This window comes from Acanthopagrus latus, chromosome 21, assembly GCF_904848185.1.
Source record: "Acanthopagrus latus isolate v.2019 chromosome 21, fAcaLat1.1, whole genome shotgun sequence".
Lineage (NCBI taxonomy): Eukaryota > Metazoa > Chordata > Actinopteri > Spariformes > Sparidae > Acanthopagrus > Acanthopagrus latus.
Window position 1 is genome coordinate 12,417,913 of NC_051059.1, and position 21,026 is coordinate 12,438,938.

The 21,026-nt window shown below is 39.4% G+C and overlaps 2 protein-coding genes across 3 annotated transcripts; both read left to right on the forward strand.

Annotated features, from left to right (window-relative positions):
- The first annotated feature begins 614 nt into the window (after positions 1 to 614).
- On the forward strand, positions 615 to 9,783 carry ralbp1 (ralA binding protein 1). 2 transcript variants are annotated; one of them, XM_037084714.1, is made up of 11 exons: positions 676 to 724; positions 1,568 to 1,682; positions 2,249 to 2,551; positions 3,693 to 4,124; positions 4,218 to 4,567; positions 5,023 to 5,184; positions 6,450 to 6,581; positions 6,835 to 6,945; positions 7,142 to 7,263; positions 7,366 to 7,486; positions 8,003 to 9,783. In XM_037084714.1, exons 3-11 carry the CDS (start codon positions 2,302 to 2,304, stop codon positions 8,300 to 8,302), a joined length of 1,980 nt encoding a protein of 659 aa, XP_036940609.1. In that variant the 5' UTR covers positions 676 to 724; positions 1,568 to 1,682; positions 2,249 to 2,301; the 3' UTR covers positions 8,303 to 9,783. The 2 variants fall into 2 exon arrangements, with proteins under 2 accessions (XP_036940608.1, XP_036940609.1); XM_037084713.1 differs by lacking the exon at positions 1,568 to 1,682 and having other exon boundaries at positions 615 to 724.
- An 824-nt stretch (positions 9,784 to 10,607) lies between these two features.
- On the forward strand, positions 10,608 to 20,264 carry rab31 (RAB31, member RAS oncogene family). The gene is made up of 7 exons (XM_037084614.1): positions 10,608 to 10,782; positions 12,728 to 12,807; positions 13,846 to 13,927; positions 15,540 to 15,611; positions 16,006 to 16,112; positions 16,620 to 16,729; positions 17,617 to 20,264. Exons 1-7 carry the CDS (start codon positions 10,747 to 10,749, stop codon positions 17,712 to 17,714), a joined length of 585 nt encoding a protein of 194 aa, XP_036940509.1. The 5' UTR covers positions 10,608 to 10,746; the 3' UTR covers positions 17,715 to 20,264.
- The last annotated feature ends 762 nt before the right edge of the window (positions 20,265 to 21,026 follow it).

Genomic DNA, 21,026 nt, shown 5'->3' on the forward strand with positions numbered 1-21,026 from the left:
GCTCAGTGACCATCTCATGCGAGCGCAGGGGAAAGGAAACGTTTACCGATGCCAATCTCTCACCGCCACACACAAATGCTCTTTGTAAAGCGGGTGCATTTTCAAAAGGCAGCAGGGTGCCCTATCACCGATTCTGTTCCCAATTGGCATGCAACAGCAGTTTGCACAGACTAATGTACCAGACGAACAATGAGACCTTGTTTGTCTGTTTTTATGATATTGAATCACGACCTCAATTTGCCATTGCAGCTGTGGGTTTGGAGCGGATGGTGCCAACAAAGATCAGAGGCCTAATGTGTTGCATATGTCGAGATGACCACCAGTCCTCTGAGCACAACCGCAGCATTTGGGAAAGTACACATGATTCAGAGTAGCAAGTGGTTTCACCAAATTTGGATTAAAGTTGCTTTTCAAAACATTGTTTGACAGATTATTTTTACACTTCTATAACAGCGGGCTTTGTTTTAAGATCAGAGTGATACCACAGCCTAAACATGCCTCATTAATTCCAGATCATTCTCTGACCAAAAAAAACCCAAAACAAAACAAAAAAAACTACATAGACTATACATATGTGGTGAAAGTTCCCAGGAATTGAATCATACTCTTTCGAACTACATTTCCCAGTGTGCATCTTGGCCGCTGCGCAAGCGCAGATGGGTTTATTTAGTATAGAGACATCCGGAAGCTCCAGTCTGAAATTGACCGAACGGGATAGTTCTTGGTAAAGTTTCTTGTCTTCTGTGTTTTAAGTGTTCAACGACAGAACAGCGGTTGCAGAACATAGTTTAGTACGTGTAGCTAACTATATATGTCACGTAGGGTTTGTTTGGAGGAAACGGCAGCTTTAATTGTGACGGTGGGGCTGGCTATTCAGCTAGCTTAGCGGGTTGGCAGCTAGCTGAACGTACGTTAGCATATGGGCCCCTCCATTCAGATGAGAGCTTCTACTTTCTGGCTGGTTTTACTGTACATATGCTTAAATTCATTAACACAGAAGGTAACCTGGGTATTTTAACAGCAAGCTGATGATGTCTGGCTGGTTGTACTTGATTGGTTTTCACGTGGTAACAGGAAATAGTGAGGATAATCTGCCCACAGCGAAGAAAGATTAAGATGTCAGACAGGCAAACAGGCTTTATTAATAGATTTTGTCTCCAGGCTTTAATTAGGACAGTGTCAGTGAACGTAAGGCTGTTGTGGTGCATCATTTTTTACACATGTCTACTCTGTTTTCAGCGTATGTTCATGTAGAAATTTAAACTCGTTTATAGTAATAATATGTAACAGGAGAAGGCGTGTATAACCTGCTGTCAGTTTGAGAAACATCTCACAGTAATACGTAGGATTTATCTTTTTTTAAACACACAACACCCTTCCAGTTATGACGTCATTTAATCTACTTCCTAAAACCTGGCTGCAGAGGTGCTTCATTGAACATAAACAATGCAGACAATCTCGGTGTTGTTTCAGTTGATCGTGTTGATCCAAACATTCAGGTCATTAAATGAACCCATAACTGCTGATCTACAGTCGTAATCCGGACTGTGTCTCTGTTATGTCACAGTTTCCATGCTTGATGACCGCAGTTTGGATTTTGCTGACTCTGGATGTCAGAACTGACATGTTGATAGAAGCAGGACGTGGAGGATGTGTCTGTTCATATAGCAGAGCCCCATCTGGTGGGTGGACATTACTGTTGCAGCTGTCCTGTTCGTACAGTGATCACTGAAAGGTGCAGGACAGACAGAGAGAGGATACAGGAAGCTTGATTTAATGTGCTTTTACCTTTCTGTGCACTCAGTGAATGCTGAAGATTTTATATATATATATATATATATATATATATATATATATATATATATATATATATATATATATATATATATATATGCACTTTTGTCTACTTGGTTTGAAATGGTTTCTAAATCTAAAGCCAAGTTATGAAATCCCATTTAGACCATGCTATTACTGTGGTGCTTATCTCGTTATCGTCACTAATGTACATTTGTGTTGTGATTATGTGCCCTAACATTGTTATGAGGGCTGTAAAATTAATGGAAATATAATCAGAAAATCAGTCAAATCTTTGACAAACAGTGTTAAAGTGATTGTTTAGTGCAGCAGAGATGCCCTAGCCTACAAATCTGGTTCTCCAGAAGGTGACATCTGCTAGTTCCAGCCTCTGAAATGTTGGAATGTGCTGCTTTTCTATGTAATTTATGACTGGTGTTTCTGCCCACTGCAGGTGTGATGGAGCGGTGATGTGCCAGTCACAGGAGTGATAAGGCCAGAGCAGCCATGACTGAGTGCTTCCTGCCCCCCAGCAGCAGCCCTGCAGAGCAGAGGAGGGCTGAGCACCCAGGGGGCGTGGCCCGCACCCCCAGCTCTGAGGAGATCAGTCCCACTAAGTTCCCTGGCCTGTACCGCACCGGGGAACCGTCGCCGCCTCATGATGGCCACCACCATGAGGCACCAGATGCCTACGTCTCAGACGACGACAAAGAGCACAGCAAGAAGAAGAACAAGTTCAAGAAGAAGGAGAAAAGGAGTAAGAGTTGATCCTGTGATTTAAGATTGATGGTGTATTGTTTACCTTTAAACTAAGAGTTTGATTGACTTACTGGACACAAGGTCACTTACTGGAAATTTTGTGATTCAGCCATTTTCTATGTTTTGTAAAAACTAAAGGAAATGAGTAACTGCTCTGAAAATGACCAATCTTTTAACATTTTCTCTGACTTATCAATAAGTCTTTAACTATAACAAAACAGAATGAGGAGACCTCTAGTAAAAATGTTTGTTATGTAAAATGTTGAAAGGAGTTTGGTGTGTAAATTGTACTTGGTACAGTCTAGATTTTGTATAATCCTGCTAACAAACCATCCAACAAATGGACATTGATGAAAATGTATCCTCCTGGGCAGAGGTAATGATAAAAAAAATGATGAAGACAGTTAGGTGAAACCAGTGGTCTTCCTCACTTTCCAACCTGTAGAATTGGACACGCCCACTCATGTTCACGCTTCACATCGAGGAACCCTGTTATTATTTGGTTACTGCTGAACTCCTTGCTTCCAAACCACTTTAATTTTGGTCAAAATGCTTCAGGTGTATCCAAATTCAATGTGTGAACTTCAACTGAATCTGTTCCATGTCTGTGGAAAAGGAGTATGGGTGATTGTTGGGCTCAGTTAGTATAAGGCTTTTCCCATGTCTGTATTTAGCGCTTACACAAGTGTACAGTGGGAGAGAGGAAGAGATAGACAGATTCAGAGCACACCCAGTGAAGGTGTGTCTTAGGCAGAGGTGTGATAAACAGGGTCTGTTTATCTGTCTGAGGGGTAACCCAGAGAGAGATGATTAGAGGAGACAAAAACTGTGAAGAGGCCTTTCTTTAAGTATTTTCTAAAGCTGTTTACTCAGAGGAATAATATTTCAGCTGAGCCTGTTCTAGAGCGGAGAGGCATAAGGTGCAGTGGGAGCTATGCTAAATCGGTGGCTGACCTCTTTTCCAAGTCCCCATTCTCCCCCTCCTTTGCTATCTTCACTTGCTCACACATCCCTCTTCCTGTTTCTATTTCACTGCTATTATGGTTCTGTCGTAAGAGGAAGACAAGAAACCAGGGGTATCTCTCCCCTCAGAACTAACCCTATTTTTGCTTCTCCTTACTCTTTCTTTACTGTCACAGCGGAGGGCTACGCCGCCTTCCAGGAGGACAGTTCAGCAGACGAAGCAGAGAGTCCGTCCAAGATGAAGCGCTCCAAAGGAATCCACGTGTTCAAGAAGCCGAGTTTCTCTAAGAAGAAGGAAAAGGACTTCAAGGTGAAGGAGAAGGGCCCAAAGGAGGACAAGGCCAAGGATAAGAAATCTAAGGACCTGACGGCTGCAGATGTGGTCAAACAGTGGAAGGAGAAGAAGAAGAAGAAGAAACCGACAACAGAGGCGGAGCCAGTCCCAGTGGAGATCCCCACCTTCAGGCCCATCTTTGGAGCACCTCTGGCTGAAGCTGTCAAGAGGACAGCTCTGTATGATGGTATTCAGCTGCCAGCCATCTTCAGAGAATGTGTGGACTACATTGAAAGTTATGGCATGAAGTGTGAAGGCATCTACCGGGTCTCAGGTAGAGAAACTTTATCCAACCAAATGCAAAAATAAGAGATAAGTAGCATTTGTATGTCTGATTGATACTCAGATCAGTCTCTCTCCCTCTCAGGTATGAAGTCCAAAGTGGATGAACTGAAAGCAGCATATGACCGTGAGGAGTGCCCCTGTCTGGAGGAGTATGACCCCCACACGGTTGCCAGCCTGCTGAAGCAGTACTTACGCGAGCTGCCTGAGAACCTGCTAGGCCGGGATCTGGCGCAGCGCTTCGAGGATGCCTGCGGACGTCAAGTGGAGGCCGAGAAGGTGTCGGAGTTCCAGAGGCTGCTGGCCGAGGTGCCGGCGGAGAGCCGACTTGTTCTCTCCTGGGTCGTCACGCACATGGACCATGTCATCGCCAGGGAGGCTGACACCAAGATGAATATCCAGAACATCTCCATCGTCCTTAACCCAACTATACAGGTCAGAGAGGACGAGTCATGCTGAGCACACAGAATTCGAGATTCATGGGAAAAGATAACAAATGAAGGAAATGGGACAGAGAGAGCGGAGCACAGCAGTTGAACAGCAACAGGCAAACTGAACATCAAATAGACAAATGGGTCTTAGGCTCAGGCTGTGTACCTCCCCTTAGCAACAACCCAACCAAGTTTTTATTGGATCAAATACTCAGTTCATCTCTAAAACCCTGGCCTAGTTTTGTGAAGCTAATTTATCCCCATAGGAAACCCATCTCCATGGCTGCTCCACTTATTCTGTACTAACAGCAGCAGTAGCCGCAACACTGTTAAATAAACACTTTCTTCAATTAATGAGAGTCCAGGGTCAGTTTAATCGGGCTGAGTAAATATGCAGGAGTTTGTGATGTGGAGAGGTGTAGCAGAAATGATTCAGTTTTTTCTCACTTATTTGATCAGATCGGGAACCGTGTTCTCTACATGTTCTTCACACACGTGAGGGAGCTGTTTGGAGACGTGGTCCTGAAGCCGGTGGTGCGGCCACTCCGCTGGTCCAACATGGCCACGATGCCGGCGCTACCCGAAACCCAGGAGAGCATCAAAGAGGAGATCCGGCGACAGGTGGGTTCAGTCCCGCTACAGACAATGTGTTTGTTTTAGTTGATCATTTTATTTAGAAAATTGATCGATGGAACTTAAAGGAATAGTTTGATTTTGGGAGAGAGATATTACTCTCACGTCTGTCTGTGTAATATCCTGCACCTAACCCTCCATAAAACTGCAACTTGTCATTTTTACATACCAACTAGATTTAAGGTGGTATTAAGTGGATTATTTTTCACTGGACAGAGCCAAGGTAGCTGTTTGCCCATTTCTACTATTTGTACTAAGCTAAGATTACGGTCTCCTCGCTCCAAGTCATATTAAATGAACAGCTGAAGAGGGTTTTTAAATAAATCTGTTAAATTACAACATTTTGTTTTTGTCATTCATTGAGCAGAAATACCAAATATTTATCAGTTTCACCCTCTTAAATGTGAGGATTTCTGCTTTTACTTGTACTTGCTTGTGATGTGCTTATTTTTCCACAAAATTAATGGATGATAATAATAATCTGTTTCTTGCCTTTGGTTAAATGTATATGTAAGATGTACGTCTTGTTAAAAAATTAGTTAATCGGGTATTTTTTTTGTGCTCTTTAATATTTACATATTTTATTTTAGGTAAACAAATGATTCATTGTCCCCACTCTAAGCAGGGACTCAAGTCTTCCATGGTAGAAATGTAGTAATGCAGCACGAATCTAGCAAAGTAAGCAGCTTCTATTTATATTGCATTGTTTAGTCAGCAGTGCAGAAGTTTTTGTATCTTTGCCTGTTTCTTAGTTTGCCTGCACTTGATCTTTTGTCATCATGTGCCTGGAGTTGCCACTGAATGTCTATGCATCACACTGCAAAATTAACATAAATGGAAGACATGTTAACTTCAATATGAGCAACTTTGTGAATGTTGGTGATAAAAAATACCTTATAAGGCTCTTTAATGTCATCTCAGGGAAAGGCTTCTGTCTCCTCCACCTTACACAAGAAATATTGCATTGGAAATAAGATGTTTGCATATTAGACCATTACATTACATTAGTCCATACAAATGTTTTCAGTAATGAGGATGACATGTGAAGTTTATGGCAGATGTGCTGACTTTCTTCTATCTTCAGTGGATTTCTGTACTTATTTTTTTTAATTCATCATTACTCAAGGATGACAAGTTTTGTGTAAAGCTGTTATTAATGAATTGACACTTGTTTGAATATGGCACTCACTCACCATAAGTTACTGCAGAGAAAGTGTCACAAACTTCTAAAATTGTATAAAAATGTGTTTTAGGAATTTCTGCTGAACTGCCTGCACAGGGACCTGCAGGCAGGGGTGAAGGATTTATCTAAAGAGGAGCGGCTGTGGGAGGTTCAGAGAATCCTGACCGCTCTGAAACGCAAACTGAGGGAGGCCAAACGTCAGGTGGGTTGTTTCTGGATACTGTATGTGTGTAAATCTATGGTTTTATAAATTGTTTTTAATAAGAACAAGGACAATTGTACCAACATATTCAGAGCGGTTGCCTGCTCAGTTGGAGCACTTGTGTATATTTCTAGTGCTTATGCTTAATTTCAAGATGGTTAATGCAGAAAAAACATGCTGTTTTTAAAGACCAAGGTTCACTTGTCTGACTATTGTGCCTCATTTCTATATTTTTCCTCCTTTTGCCTTTAAGGAGTGTGAGAGTAAGATTGCCCAGGAGATAGCGAGTCTCTCAAAGGAGGATGTTTCAAAAGAGGAAATGACTGAGAATGAAGAGGAAGTCATCAACCTCCTCTTGGCACAGGTGAGTCATTCAAATACACACAAACACTTTTATAAAGTTTACTCACACCAATAAAAACCATTCGATTAGTGTCTTAAAACTAGAAATTGTTTTTAAAAATCTTCCACTTATTCCTGTTTTACTCTGACTAAACCTCATGTTATAAACCTGTGATAGAATGAGTATGTGTTGGCTCTCACTTCCTTTCCACTATCAGGAAAATGAGATCCTAACAGAGCAGGAGGAGCTGATCTCTCTTGAGCAGGTGCTCCGCAGACAGATTGCCACAGAGAAGGAAGAAATTGAGAGACTGCGAGCAGAGATTGCAGACATACAGAGGTAAACCAAGACTGAAACCATTTTAGGTAGTAAATATGATGTAATACGATGTAATAGTGTGCACGTAAGGTCTCAGCTGTAACCGAGCATTGTGTTCCTCAGTCGGCAGCAGGGCCGCAGTGAGACAGAGGAATATTCATCTGATAGTGAAAGTGAGAGTGAAGATGAGGAAGAGCTGCAGATGATTCTTGAAGACCTGCAGAAGCAAAATGAGGAACTGGAGGTGAGAAAAATCATTCAGCCCACACCTTAACTTTTAACTTAAAGGGAAAGTTCAACCCAAAGTCAAATTGACATATTTTCTTTTTAACCTGTTGTGCTGTTTTTCTTCTGGATTTTTTTTGGTGTGAGCTGTAGAGTTAACTTGGCCATATCTTGAAAAAGAGACAATGGTGTTGAGATTTTCAAATGTATTTTTGGCACGTTGAACATCGCAAGCCGAGTGCCATCTAGTTCCATTGTATACAAGACAAGGCAGACATCTCTTTGGCCAATTCCTTCAAAACCTGGAGAGTTTAGATGGATTAAAAGCACTACAGTGGAAAGTAGAAAAACATGTATTTTTGATTTTGGGGTGAACTCGCCCTTAAGTATGATCAGTTTGTACAGAATACTCACTCATTTCAGGTGTGATTTTCTTTCTGAACATGTTTTTTGTCTGAAGATGTGATCATTATAGAATAAATATTTTCTCTGTAAATACTGTCAAACAACTGCTTTGGTTTTTATCGCACCGTAGAACAAAAACACACACCTGAATCAGGCCATCCATGAGGAGCAGGAAGCAATCTTGGAGCTCCGCGTCCAGCTTCGCCTTCTGCAGAGCCACAAACTGCAGCAGGAACTGACCGTCCAGCCGCCGGCCGAGCAGGCCCTACCCACGCAGCCAAGCCCAGAGCCCCGCAGCGAGGAGCAAAACAAACGCTCCGTCGTCCCGGCAGCCGCTGGTGCTGACGCCGCTGTCCCGGCCAATGGCAAGGCAGCCAAGGATCCTTCGAAGCCCTCACCGAGCAAAGACAGGAGGGATGCCAACATGTGAGATGTCATGGTGGCTCAGTTGTCCTGTAGTGTCACTCATCCACTGGAGATTTGCTGGATCCAAGAATTTAGTAGTGCCCACTAAGTGGCAGCCATGGAAAAATATGTTACTGTCTTTGACTCTTCTAGCAGAAATCAAATACCTTGTTTCTTATTTTCCCATGCAAAACACAAACAAGTAGAAATTGAGTAGCTTCTGTAGCGGACAACTGGCTGCTGCTGAGAGACACTAGGTGGACCGTATTTTCAAACTCACAGTGCCAAGCCTGTATGAAGGAAGAAGAGGGTGAGAGGAGAGCGTCATGCCAGTTTAGGACATAAAGTTTATTTTTTTCGCTGGTAAGGGCTCAAGAAATGCTTATAAACCAGATAATCTCAGCCCCTGTATCTCACTATGTTGCTCACCTAGATGCAAATTTGACATGTTAGGATAGAGACCACTGTGCCATAACTGAAGATGCCAGACCTGGATATGTTTCCCCAGAGAACCACTAATACAAAAAGCTCTTTGAATAATGAAGAAATCTATGATTGGTCTATCTATATATTATATATTTAAGTAGTATTCTTAAGAATACGGATGACTATCCAAGAAATACATTGATTTTAAATTTGAGCTTTTTAGTAATATATGAATATATGTATAAATATATTGTAGATGCTTTCCTTTCTTTGAACAGCAGATGCACATAAACACAGCGGGTGTTGTATCATGCGACTGACCAGTGCATTAAAACACAAACAGACAAGAAATGCGCAACACAAGCATATTCGTCAGAGATGGAGGCAGCATTGTTACAGTCACACTTGGCTCTGTAGTGCAATCGTTTTCTGTTATCTCTATTAACTCTCTTGCACAAACATTTGTCCAGTCTTATGATGGAATAACAAATCTGTACTGATGATTCTTGTCAACCAGAATGTGTGCAGAGATGCGCAGGAGGCGATTAGTTGTGTCGTGCAGTTGACTCTGTTTTTTAACTCTCGATGTACGGAGTTATTCATGGCATCAGTTGGAAGTGAGAAAAAAAAAAAACAAAAAAAACAAAACCTCAAGATTACAAGTCAATCATTTCATTTCACATCTGATCCATGACAATTGCAAAGTGCTGTCATTGTTCGGTGATATTTAAAGCAAAGGCATGGCCTGACTGACTTAACATTTGTGTATATTATTGTAAAATTGCAAACATACTGTATTTTCAGCTCTTATGTTTTGTCTCTTTTTTTTTTTTATTATTAATGACCTGTATGGAGTATGTTAGTGTGACTGCCTCTGCTTTGGTCATGGGCAAATCAAAGCAATCTCATTGATTCTCTCTTGATTCAGTGTGTTGTTATTAATCCTGTGACCGAAACAGATAAATGCTTGATTGGGCTCAGAAGCTTCTCATGAGTTTATTTTCATATTGTTCCAAGCTTTTGTAGCTTATTGTTGCAGACAGAATAATGCTGTGAAGAATAAAGTGTCGATCCAAATGATTTATCTGAATTTCTGTCTCTGTCACACAGCCTGCCTACCTTTTTACTCAGCTATTTTGGCTGGAAGTGTGGTCCATATTTAGTGATTCCTATTTTCCATTACACAGTCTTCAAATACTTTGACCTCTCCAAGCCCAATGAGCTTGTTAATAAATCCTCTGCATCCATTTAGAGAAAGTGAGGTGTTTTTTTGTTTTTTTGTGATGGGTTTTGAAACAGAAATGACTTAATACCAAAGAGATAGTGGATCCACCCGTTTTTTCAAAACTGATTTCCGATTTGGAAAGTAGTTTTGTCAAGTAGGAGAGAAACAGCTAGAAGACGGACCGGATATACGTAAAACTGCTTTCAAAGTTAAAGTAGCATTAACCTAATAGAAATGGTTTCACTAGACTGGAAATTGGTTGTTGTGTTTTGTCTCTCCATGAAATAATACTGTAACCAAGATGAAGTAAGATTAACTGTAGGAAAATTAACTGTGTAAATTTAGATTAAAAGCCTCCTTTATGAAACATAAAGCAGTCAAAGTCTAATTTGTAACACCAGAAGTGTTATAATTATAACTAAATAGAAGTGTAAAAAATGTTTTGCACATTATTATATAACCATCACAGATAGGAATAACTTAGTATTACTGTGAAGTTTAATGTTGTATTATATTGTATGATGCCTGTATGATGTATCCCTTCTTCTTCTCCCCTTTCTTCTTATTCTATTATGGCGTGCACAGGGCATCGTTGCTTTTATTTTGAAAATCTACTGCGGAAGTTACTGTAGTCATGCCCATGGCTTCACAGATAGTTGAAAGTAGATGGTCAGCCTGTCTGTCTCAGGGGCTGGGTTTCTCTTTTACCCAAGAAGAGAGAGAGAGAGAAGGAAAAAAATCTGATTTTCAAGCATGACGGAACAAAGACACTGATGAACTATTGTGAAATTATGATTTAAAAACTTCCAAGACTTACCATGGCTATAAGGGAGCTCAAAGTTTGCCTTTTAGGGGTAAGTCGCAGATGTTTTTTGTGGATCCACTTTTGGGGAAAATTCCTTCTGTCTGCTGCGTTCAAACTAACCGACAACATTATTTGACGTTAACAGTGAGATACCTAGCTAGTTCTAACGCGACATGTCGGTTAGCTTTTAAACGTCCGTTATCTACTTTGTCGTCGTGTGAAAACTTGGGGATGTAACTCTTTATTTTGTGAGCTAGTTGACTGAAAACCGATAGCTAATCGACCGGTGGGCGCAGCAGTCTCTTTTCCACCCGCTTTTCCTCATCTTGCACGTCTGTTTTCACTTTAAAATCGAGTAAATCTAGCCGACTGCACGTTTCTGTCTTTATTTTTCAACAGTCTGACAGTTTAGCATCCATTACGTCATCATCAGACCGACCGCTACAAGCCATTAGATTTCCTGCTGCGTTAGCAAAACAGCAGTCCCTGTTTATAGACGGTGACAGGGACGTCCACAGACATTTTGGACCAGAAAGTGGGAGTTTATCAATGAAGTAAAGGGAACTTGGAGTCCTCTAGGAGCTACATTAACGTTTACCAGGCCTGTGCATTCCTACACAGGCCACTGACATGCTCACCAAGCATTTTATTAGCCGATCACAGTCTGTCCTCACCGTTTTTTTGTTTTGTTTTTTGTTACCCCTCTGCTCGGAGAGGTAGACATGACCATCTGTGTGATCTGTGGGATCATTTTACTCATACTTTAAGTATTTAAAGCCGGGTTAAGGGCTGTCTTTATGCTTGGATCACTCAAAAGACATTGAGTACAGATGATAAGCGGCCAAAGAAGCCTTTAAAGGTGCATTATGTAGTTTTGGGGTACCTATTTTAATCAGAAGAGAAATATCTTAATTTAGCATTTTTTGTTATGCCTAAACAAACTAGATAAACAAAGTCTCTGCATGTTCGTGACCGAATAAACAAACTGACCGTAAAGGACAACACAATAGGGTGATTCAGTCTGTAGTGCTAAATCCCTGAAATCAGTCAGCATTTTTACTCCTCTCAAAGTGAAAGAGGTTTTTTTGTTTGTTTGTTTTTTTAAAAATGAATTTTAATGTGCTTACCTGTCTTGACAACAAGTGGCTAAATGAGATTACATAAGTTGTTACAGAGACTCATCTACTCACTAGTTCGTTTTTTCAGGCCTAGTTCAGTTATCAAACTATTCTGACTGTAACTTTACAACTTGTAGACTGAAGATAAGACACTTTGTGGCAGTGCCTTTAAAGTCATGCAACTACAGTGAGGTCTGTTTTATAGCCTGATATTGGCTTTTTACTTCTAGCGATTTATTTCACACTTTGAAAATCACAAAAATTGTATTCATCTGTGAAGATTATCTTGCTGAACAAAACGTGTAAGTATCATAAACTTGTGTTTGTCACAGAGATTGTTTTCGGCAATAATCCAAAATCCAATTCAATAATCTCATAGGATTTTTGTTGAGGGAATCAGGGCGACTCAAACTTCCGGGTTAGGTCATAATAAAACGTCATCGCTACACCACTCTATTTCATACTGTTTTACTTTGTTTATATGTGGCAGACCCTGCTTCCTTTCTAGCTGCAAACATTGGTCTGAGGACATTATTTCCTCAGAGAAGAGCTTGTTAATTCCGCTATAGATTTTTTTTTTTTCAGTATTTGCATTATTACCCAATAATTATAATGAATATTAAAATTTTAAGTTTGAAATTTCTTCTCCAAAACTGCACTGTGCACCTTTTTTAATGCATTCATGTTGCACAAATAAGTAATATTGCCAATAATTTAAGAGCTAATTGGGGAATTCGTGGACTAACCTAGACCAATCTGATGGGTCGTGCATGTGACCAGACAATTGCCTCATCAATAGGGATCAATAGTGACCTGTGACTCTGTGTATGTGAGGGTTGGGAGTGCTGTGACTAATGTGCTACTTGATTTTTTTAGGACACTGGAGTTGGAAAATCCAGCATTGTGTGCCGATTTGTTCAGGATCATTTTGACCACAACATAAGTCCCACAATAGGGTGAGTGCATTGTTACAAGTCAAATACAACATAAAAGACAAACAAATCATCAACAAGAGAGTAAGGTTACACAATATGGTCAAAATCTTCATATTGACATTTTTGCATCACAGTTTCACTATAAAGACGATTATTTATTGGGGTATGTATCAAACAAACATGTTCTTTTTATTTATTTTTTTTACATCTGGTGTAGGCCAGTACATCTCTACAACAACACAGCACTGCATAATAATTCTATTTCTGCACATATTTTACTTCAGTCAAAAAATTGCAGCTTCATGCACTGTGCCATATTGCGTTTTTGATTGGATTGCCATTAACTGTACAGTCCTACAAGAGATTATATTTTTTCAGCTTCAGCTACCTTTGCTCCACACTTGTTTATAGTCCCAAATTAAGTCAGGGTTTGATATAAATTAAGTTCAAAGTCTGATTCGTCTTATGATCTGTTTCAGTTTGAGTGCATGCAGTGTTAACTCAAGTCAATTCTTCACAATAGAGACACATTTCTGATCAAATATTCTATAGTTATTGTGAAGTCAGCTGACATACAGCTGATTATAGTCTAATTGATCATAGAAATCAGAACAAAGCCTACTAAATATTTTAAAACATTTCATACACCAAATAACTAATCAGTTAATCAAAACTGTTGGCTGCAGCCCCATTACAAATACAAATAAATGTACATGAGAACAATGTCAAACTTAAACGCACCAAAGGAAACAGTTTGCAAAAAGACATCAGCAACATTAGGCTGCCATAAACTGAGATGGATCTTTTAAAAGTTAATGATTCACTAAGTTATTAAGTCATATCTAAACAAATGTTTGAGCCCACTGTTATCACTCCTAGCATTGTGTATGCTCTATGCTTTTTGATAGTTGCTTTGTTGGCCTCAGAGCTTCCAGGCAACATGGCTTCAGTAACAAACATGTTATTTGTTTCCTGCTGACTTGTACTGATTTGCTTCCTGTGCCTTTTTAAAGAACATGCGTCGAAGCACTGTTGTGAAATGCTCCTTATCATCCACAGAGCATCATTCCTAACCAAAACAGTGCCGTCTGGAAATGAACTGCACAAATTTCTGATCTGGGATACAGCCGGACAGGAAAGGGTGAGCGCAACGACAACAGAAATTCCTCAATGATTAACTGTTTGCTTTAAGTTTACACACATGACTGAATGAATCACGTTTTTTCTGAAGTTAATTTTCCGTGACATTTTGCAACAGGAAATGAGCGGTGACACAATCATTACACTGTCAGAAGTCCTCATGACATAAAGATATTATTAGGTGTGAAATGGGATGATTCACGTGGGGTTCAAAGTGCACAAGACTGTGGTGTCGTCACAGTGATTCATTTTATGGAGGAGGGGATGCTGTTTTTAGTTGAGGCTTGTCAAACATGCTCAAAGCACTGAAAAACAATTAAGTGTGTGAAACTATACCTTGAAACCGGTGTTTCTCCAGGGTTTAAAGTCCTCTTTATCTGTGGGTATAACATTACAGTTGTCACTTTTGACCCACAGAAATCCAAAATTAGTTCTACTAAGAAACAAACTACAATATTATAACCATGGAGCAACGTTTTAGACGCTTTTACACAGAGATTCTGTAACTGTGCTGAACACGAAGGCTTGCCTTTGTTTTTCATACCGAACGGACCGGTGCTGGCATAACACAGCCCCAGTCTGTTATGGCTCTGTTACTGCTTCTGCTGGCGATTCAGAGACAAAACTGAACTGTCCCCACATTCTGCCTCTGTACTTTTTATACACACAGCAAGGTGAAATAATAGTGCAGTAGTAAAAGGGGCTCTTGATAAGGGCCCCCCTTACTACTACTACTGTTTCTTTTCATTTTTGCTGACTGCAGTTGGTGGTAATGTGTATCAACAGTTTATTTATGTGGTTAATTATATAGCAGCTTTCACAAACAAGGCAATTCAAAGTGCTTTACAGTGGCATAGAAATCCATTAAGAGTAAGACCTGAAGAAAAAATATTTCAAATGTATTTGAAAGACAATAAAAACAAAACAAAAGACAACAACAATACATAGTTAAAGATATCTGATTTATTGGGAAGATCTGATAAACAATACTTTTTTAAGCCCTGAATTTAAATAACAGTTTTAGCAGACCTCAGGTATTCCGGAAAAGCATGTTCCAAAGGTGGGGAGCATAGTGTGCTAGTAGAAGAGAAGAGGACAACATTGCAATGTAAACAGAGCAGGTTATGAAAACAATGAAATGAAGATTTTGATACTTGTGTGGAAGATAATGCATTCTTCATGTATGCCTGGGACTTAAGGATGCAAATATTGGGTTTTGGAGTAATGTAAAACAGACAGTTTTCAATCAGAACTGGAACATTTGAAAACAGTTTGGAAATTGTATGTCGATGCTGTAAACAGTTCTCTCTATTAACATTCTTCTGAACACTGGAGAAACCTTCATAGTTAGGAGTTACATAGTAACATTTTCCATCAGCCACTCATCACTTAAGAATGTATGGGAATAGTTAACTCACGGTACAGTATGCTCTGTCTTTATGGGTTAACCCGGCATGTTTAATGATCCATATTAAAGACTGTGTTAAATGGCCATATATTGTTTTTGACGGTGTCTTTATAAAGCACTTGCATATCTGCAAAATTCTGCTATAGACATAAAATGTTGATCATTGATTATGCAAACTTCTTTAAATATGTTGTTGTTTTTTCAGTTCCACTCATTAGCTCCTATGTACTACCGAGGATCAGCTGCTGCTGTCATTGTCTATGACATTACTAAACTGGTAAGAATAACAGTTAAACATGGGTTGGGTAGTGACATGGTTAGTGGTCCCAAACTCCTAACCAAGATGAAAAAGTTAATTACTCACAACACTTATGACTCGCCTGCCAATTTTGAGGGGCTCAAGCAATGCCCTTCACCCCAAACTGACCCACTGTAGCAGAGAGGAGGCTGGTCTCACCCTCGACATAAAATTCAATTACTTTTCCATCACCCTGGGATGCCTTGTTTCCATGACCTACAAATGTCATTCTTTCCCTGTCTGTTAATGGAAACTTGTCTGAAAAACATCATCTAATGTGATGAATGTATGACACAAGTTGTAAAATATGTTGTGCCACATTCTCATAAGGAGCCCATCCCAGAGGTGACTGTGGTGTGTTCTTGTTGTTCAGGACTCTTTCCAGACACTGAAGAAGTGGGTGAAGGAGCTGAAGGAACACGGTCCAGAGGATATTGTTGTAGCCATAGCAGGGAACAAGAATGATTTAGGAGACATCAGGTGAGTTTTCTGCAGCTCCTTTTACACAGGCAGTTCAAGGCCTTTATTCTGCTTTGCCTTGCTGTATATAAAATATGTAGATGGGCGTTGTGCTTCCTATGAGTTGGAAGCAGAGGTAGTAACGCAGAATCAATTTTCATACAAAGTAGTATGCCAGCCATATGGTAAAGGCATGTGACGTTTTGACATAACCAACGTCAGATGTTAGTTTAGGTGTGTGACCAACAACTGGGTGATTTAAAAAGCAGCCATCAGGAGCAGGATAACAGAAAGCGTAAGAACAGCCACTGAAAATGTCTGTAAAAAAAGTTCCTTATCTTACATATTTATCCGAAACACCCTGGCCATTCTTACTCGTATCTTTATCTCCCACAGACTTCCACAGAACTATTTTGAGATGAAACACTTGAAAGTGACTGATGATTAAAATGTCGATTTTCCATGATGGGAATCGGGTTAACTGTGAAATGACATCCTCACTTACTGTAGTCTCCTTCTCCTTCACAGGGAAGTTCCTATGAAGGAAGCTAAGGAGTTTGCTGAATCAATTGCAGCTATTTTCATCGAGACTAGTGCCAGAAATGCTGTCAATGTTGAGGAGCTCTTTCAGAAAATCAGTAGGTTTAATGCCTTTCCTGTATGATGTGTCGGCACCATGTTTGTCTGTATGCATTGCACTAGTGTCGATACATTCTGAATATTTGAAATGAAATGCAGTATTTATTCACATGTACCAGTTGCACTCTCTCACTTGCCGTACTTCAATCAGAAGTAAATTTACTTAGATGCTGAGTTTTGATAAAAAATTCAAGATATTATTTGCTCAATGTTGCACCAGTTTTTCCCCATGGTATCAAAAATCTATATTTGACGGTATTGTGTTGAATTTAGATATTGCAGTATCATGATAACACTGAACTGTATTATGCAGAAGAAGGCTGGTAAACTCACCTTTTTAGTATGCAACTCTCAATAACCTAAGAACCTGTTTATATGTATTCTTATTTTGTGCAATTTAATCTAACATTGGATGGACTAATCTGATAGTATGAAATAGAGACAAAAAAGTTGAAATCCCGTAATTCCTCTTACCTATCATGACTCATTTACTGTTCATGTTTCTAAAAACTTTTGACATTTTAGACATTGTGCCTTTCTCTGCTTTAATTTCTTCAACTTTGTAAGTTTTAAGCATTGTTCTGTCATGATGTATGGCAGACACAGTTCCATTATATTAGTTTTTCCACATCTCAAATTACTTATTTTAATTAATGACGTTCTAGAAATAAATCTCTTTCACGTGATTAGCTGTTGGTGTGTGTGTGGTTTTTTTTTTCAATATGAAATGTATGAAGAACAGCAGTTTTCCTGGTATTGTGTTTTGTATTTATATGGTACTGTGGCCAGCAAATATTTAAAGGCAACATGTGGTGGTTGTTAACCAGGATGCACTGCCATATACACTGCTGTAGTAATAACACAACACCCTGTTCTGTGTGTTTAGGTAAACAGATACCACCCCTTGAAAACCCTGAAGTAGACAGCAACGATTCCTTCAAACTCACCAGGCAGCCTGCTCCATCCACCAGGAGGTGCTGCTAGTACCATTGGTGGCAGATGAGATTACTTCCCACAGCACAAAGACGGACTCCACCAGCACAGCACACAGTCCACAATGCACACAGTGTCTTACTCCTGGGAAAGACAAGACAGTGGACAGACAGAGGTCAGCTTGCAGGTGTGGTCAACTGCAACATGAAACAGAAAAAACCTGCCAGCAGTATTACATGTGTCATTGCACATATTATTATTTCATTTATTTGTAGCAGTTTTGGCTTTGATGAGGTCAGGAAGAAGAAAGCCTTAAGTTTGTCCCCCTCAGGTGGTGTTTTACATGAATTACAGTAAGATTCTGTCTTACATTCTGATTCTGTCTTCAGGCCACTACAAATAGGCAGTTTATCCCATTTTCCAAAGTAATTTAAATCCCTAAATTGACAACAAGTGACCTGGCTGAAATGCTTTTTTAAAGGCTGGTTTTGACGTAACTACATCTTAATTTTAAGAGTCGACTACTCTTTAGATTTTCATCGCACTGTGGCTCTAAAATCGCACGCAGAAAAATGTTTTTTTTTCTTTCCTCCATTGAGCTTTTATGTACTATTATGTATCATTCATATAAAGAATTACATTGGAATATTTGAATAAGACGTTGTCTATGTTGAACCCTAGATGAGCATTCAGTTCTGTAGCTCAAATGCAGCGGCTTTACATTCCACTCTGTCATGTGTTTTCACACACATTTGCTGTATAAGGGACAACTGTACTGTTGCAGAATAGACAGCTTAGAGGCCTAAATTGTAATTACAGTATGACACCCCCTGTTGAAACACTGTGACCAATACTAGAATTGTTTACATAGTGATTTGTTGAAGATGTTTTCTACATGCTGAAATGTGTTGTGTGAGATTTCACTACAGGGAATGATGACTGCCAAACATGAGGTTTAACCTGAAAATGAGTTACATTTATACTGTCCTGACCTGCATGTATTTTAATCTTTGTGCCAAAAGGGCTGTGTTCTATCTACTCACTAAACTATAAAATATGGGAATTTATTCCTGAACCAATTAGTTTTAGCTTGCAAAAAAAAAAGTTGAAAATAGGGTTAAAGTGAAAATAGTCCTTTGCCCCGTTGTGTAAACTAAGGTTTTGCCCATTGTTTGCTGCTGTTTCTGTGGCAGTAGCGCCTCTGGATTTGACCACTTGAGAAATTGATAATGGCACTTTTGCATACATTTAAAATAGTAGTCATTTGGATGTACGTGTGAAGTGTTTAAACAGTCACGCTACTCTTGAACAGTATTTTTTTTTTATAAGAGCATTGAGTAGACATGGACGTTGACCTAGATACAATGAGTATTTCTTGTTTTAAGTTTGTACAAAATCAAAACATGTATGAACAGGTCGTGAGGCTACATTTCTAATTTTTATTGCAATTACAGTCTAATTTTACTTATATGTACTAAGCGTGGGGGAGGGAATCAATTCATAGATGCATTGTGATTCTTTCTCGATGCAGAAAAGTGAATAAATAAGTGGAAATTTAAAACCCAATTCTTGACATTATGATCATCTGTAAAAATGATGTAAGACCCAGCAGTGCGTTCCTCTCAGCTGAGATAATTGGATAGTAAGATGTTATAGAAGTCCAGTTAAGCATGGGTGACACTACTTTGTGCTTATCTTCCTTAAAAGTTAAATGTAATGGAGGCAAACATGCGTCATGCTTATTTTAATTATGGATCATTACAAATACGCTAACTTTTAAAAGTGGCAAGGAGTCCAACGTTGAGATTAAAAGTTTGGATGCTTCGAGATGCACTGATAATCATTTTATAATCGTGTTGTAGACCTCTGACTCAAATTGAATTGAATCTTTGAGGTCCCTACAGATTCCCACCCCTAATATGTATCATAGTCTCTTTAATGTAAAGTCATGCCAAACTCCCTTCAAAAGTCTGCCAACTAATTTGGCCTTGCTAACTGTAACTACACATATAATACATACCTACAAGAAAGTGATGTAACACGACTTCCTGATTCCTGAGTTCCCACGGGAAAATGTGTGTCACGTCTGTTCACCGAGGATGTGTTCCTTCGAGGTAACAGACGTATCGGTAGAATTTTCCACTAAAATGTAACACAGTGATGAGATTGACGGTCTAATCTGATTTAGGAGCAGCTTGATGAAAATGTCATAAAACAGAGATATTTCCAGGCAGTTTGAAATGACATTACCTCCTTACAAGAGAAAAAAATGACATACTGTGCAAACAGATCTTATTAGGTTGAATGTTGACATTGTGAGGAGATTTCCAGTGATTATATTGGTCGTCACACAAGTGCCTTTTTAAAATGTTTTCCTAAACAAATGTATGACATGGCTAAAAGGTACATACTGCTAGAATAATGCATGAATTACTTGACTAAACCAGTACAGACGAGTTGTATGCATAACAGTCAACTTTGAAACTGCCAATTATCTGCAGCCATCTTTATAATGTATGCATAAGTCATGCTTCCCTGTATCCTCTGTAGGTCAGATTAACTTTGTATATTAATCAATGTAATAAAGTAGCGATTATTCTATTTTTCTGTTTTGTCTTTGTGTTACTTGACAAAAAAGGTGTGTGTTTCTAAATATTAAAGACACCAGAGCCCTCTTAAAGGGTTACAATATAGGTGCTCGTTCATGTTTGCATATTTCAAGTTTTGGTGACAGACATGGGTGAGCTGAAAGAGAGAGGAGGGGACTCATTAAGAAAAGGTCGTGACTTGGATTAACCTCCTGGCGTCATGTGAAAATGACACTATTTGGTTGCACAGTATGAGAGGAAGTTTTTGCTCCAGTCACTGCAGACACATTACGTGAGAACAGTGGGAACATTGCACCGTGTTTTATTGAAATTGAAATGTTTGCTTGCTTCCTAACCCTTAAAAGAAGCTCCAACTTAGCAAAAGTGGTATTTGTCTCACATAACTTGTTTACTTCAACCCCAAAAATAAGAAGCGCTTAACAAATTCGTCTTGTGTTGTCTTGTTTTGTACATGCATGGTTCACATGATCTTTTAAAGCTGTAAACTGCACAAATTACACGCAGAGTGGAGCATACTACAGAGTCCTATTCAGTACACCGCAATGGATTATTTCCTTCAGCAGCTTACAGAGGGGAGGTCTACACTTCTTGTCACGAAGATGGATTTAACCATAGCTGACAGTTGTCAATGTTGTCAAAGTGAGCAAAAGAGGGCAAACGCACAGCCTGAGACTTCAACATTCCCATCCAAGAATGTCTTTAACGATTTACTTCTGATTCTTCTTTTTAAGGACTCACCTCATCATCAACCAAA

What these genes read in the sequence shown, in the direction of transcription:
- ralbp1 (XM_037084713.1), top strand. Translation starts at nt 2,302, where the DNA reads ATGACTGAGTGCTTCCTGCCCCCCAGCAGCAGCCCTGCAGAGCAGAGG. An exon ending in CAAGAAGAAGGAGAAAAGGA is followed by an intron (nt 2,552 to 3,692) that starts GTAAGAGTTGAT and finishes TTACTGTCACAG; the next exon opens with CGGAGGGCTACGCCGCCTTC. An exon ending in AGCAAAATGAGGAACTGGAG is followed by an intron (nt 7,487 to 8,002) that starts GTGAGAAAAATC and finishes ATCGCACCGTAG; the next exon opens with AACAAAAACACACACCTGAA.
- rab31 (XM_037084614.1), top strand. Translation starts at nt 10,747, where the DNA reads ATGGCTATAAGGGAGCTCAAAGTTTGCCTTTTAGGG. An exon ending in AACATAAGTCCCACAATAGG is followed by an intron (nt 12,808 to 13,845) that starts GTGAGTGCATTG and finishes TATCATCCACAG; the next exon opens with AGCATCATTCCTAACCAAAA. An exon ending in AATGATTTAGGAGACATCAG is followed by an intron (nt 16,113 to 16,619) that starts GTGAGTTTTCTG and finishes TCTCCTTCACAG; the next exon opens with GGAAGTTCCTATGAAGGAAG.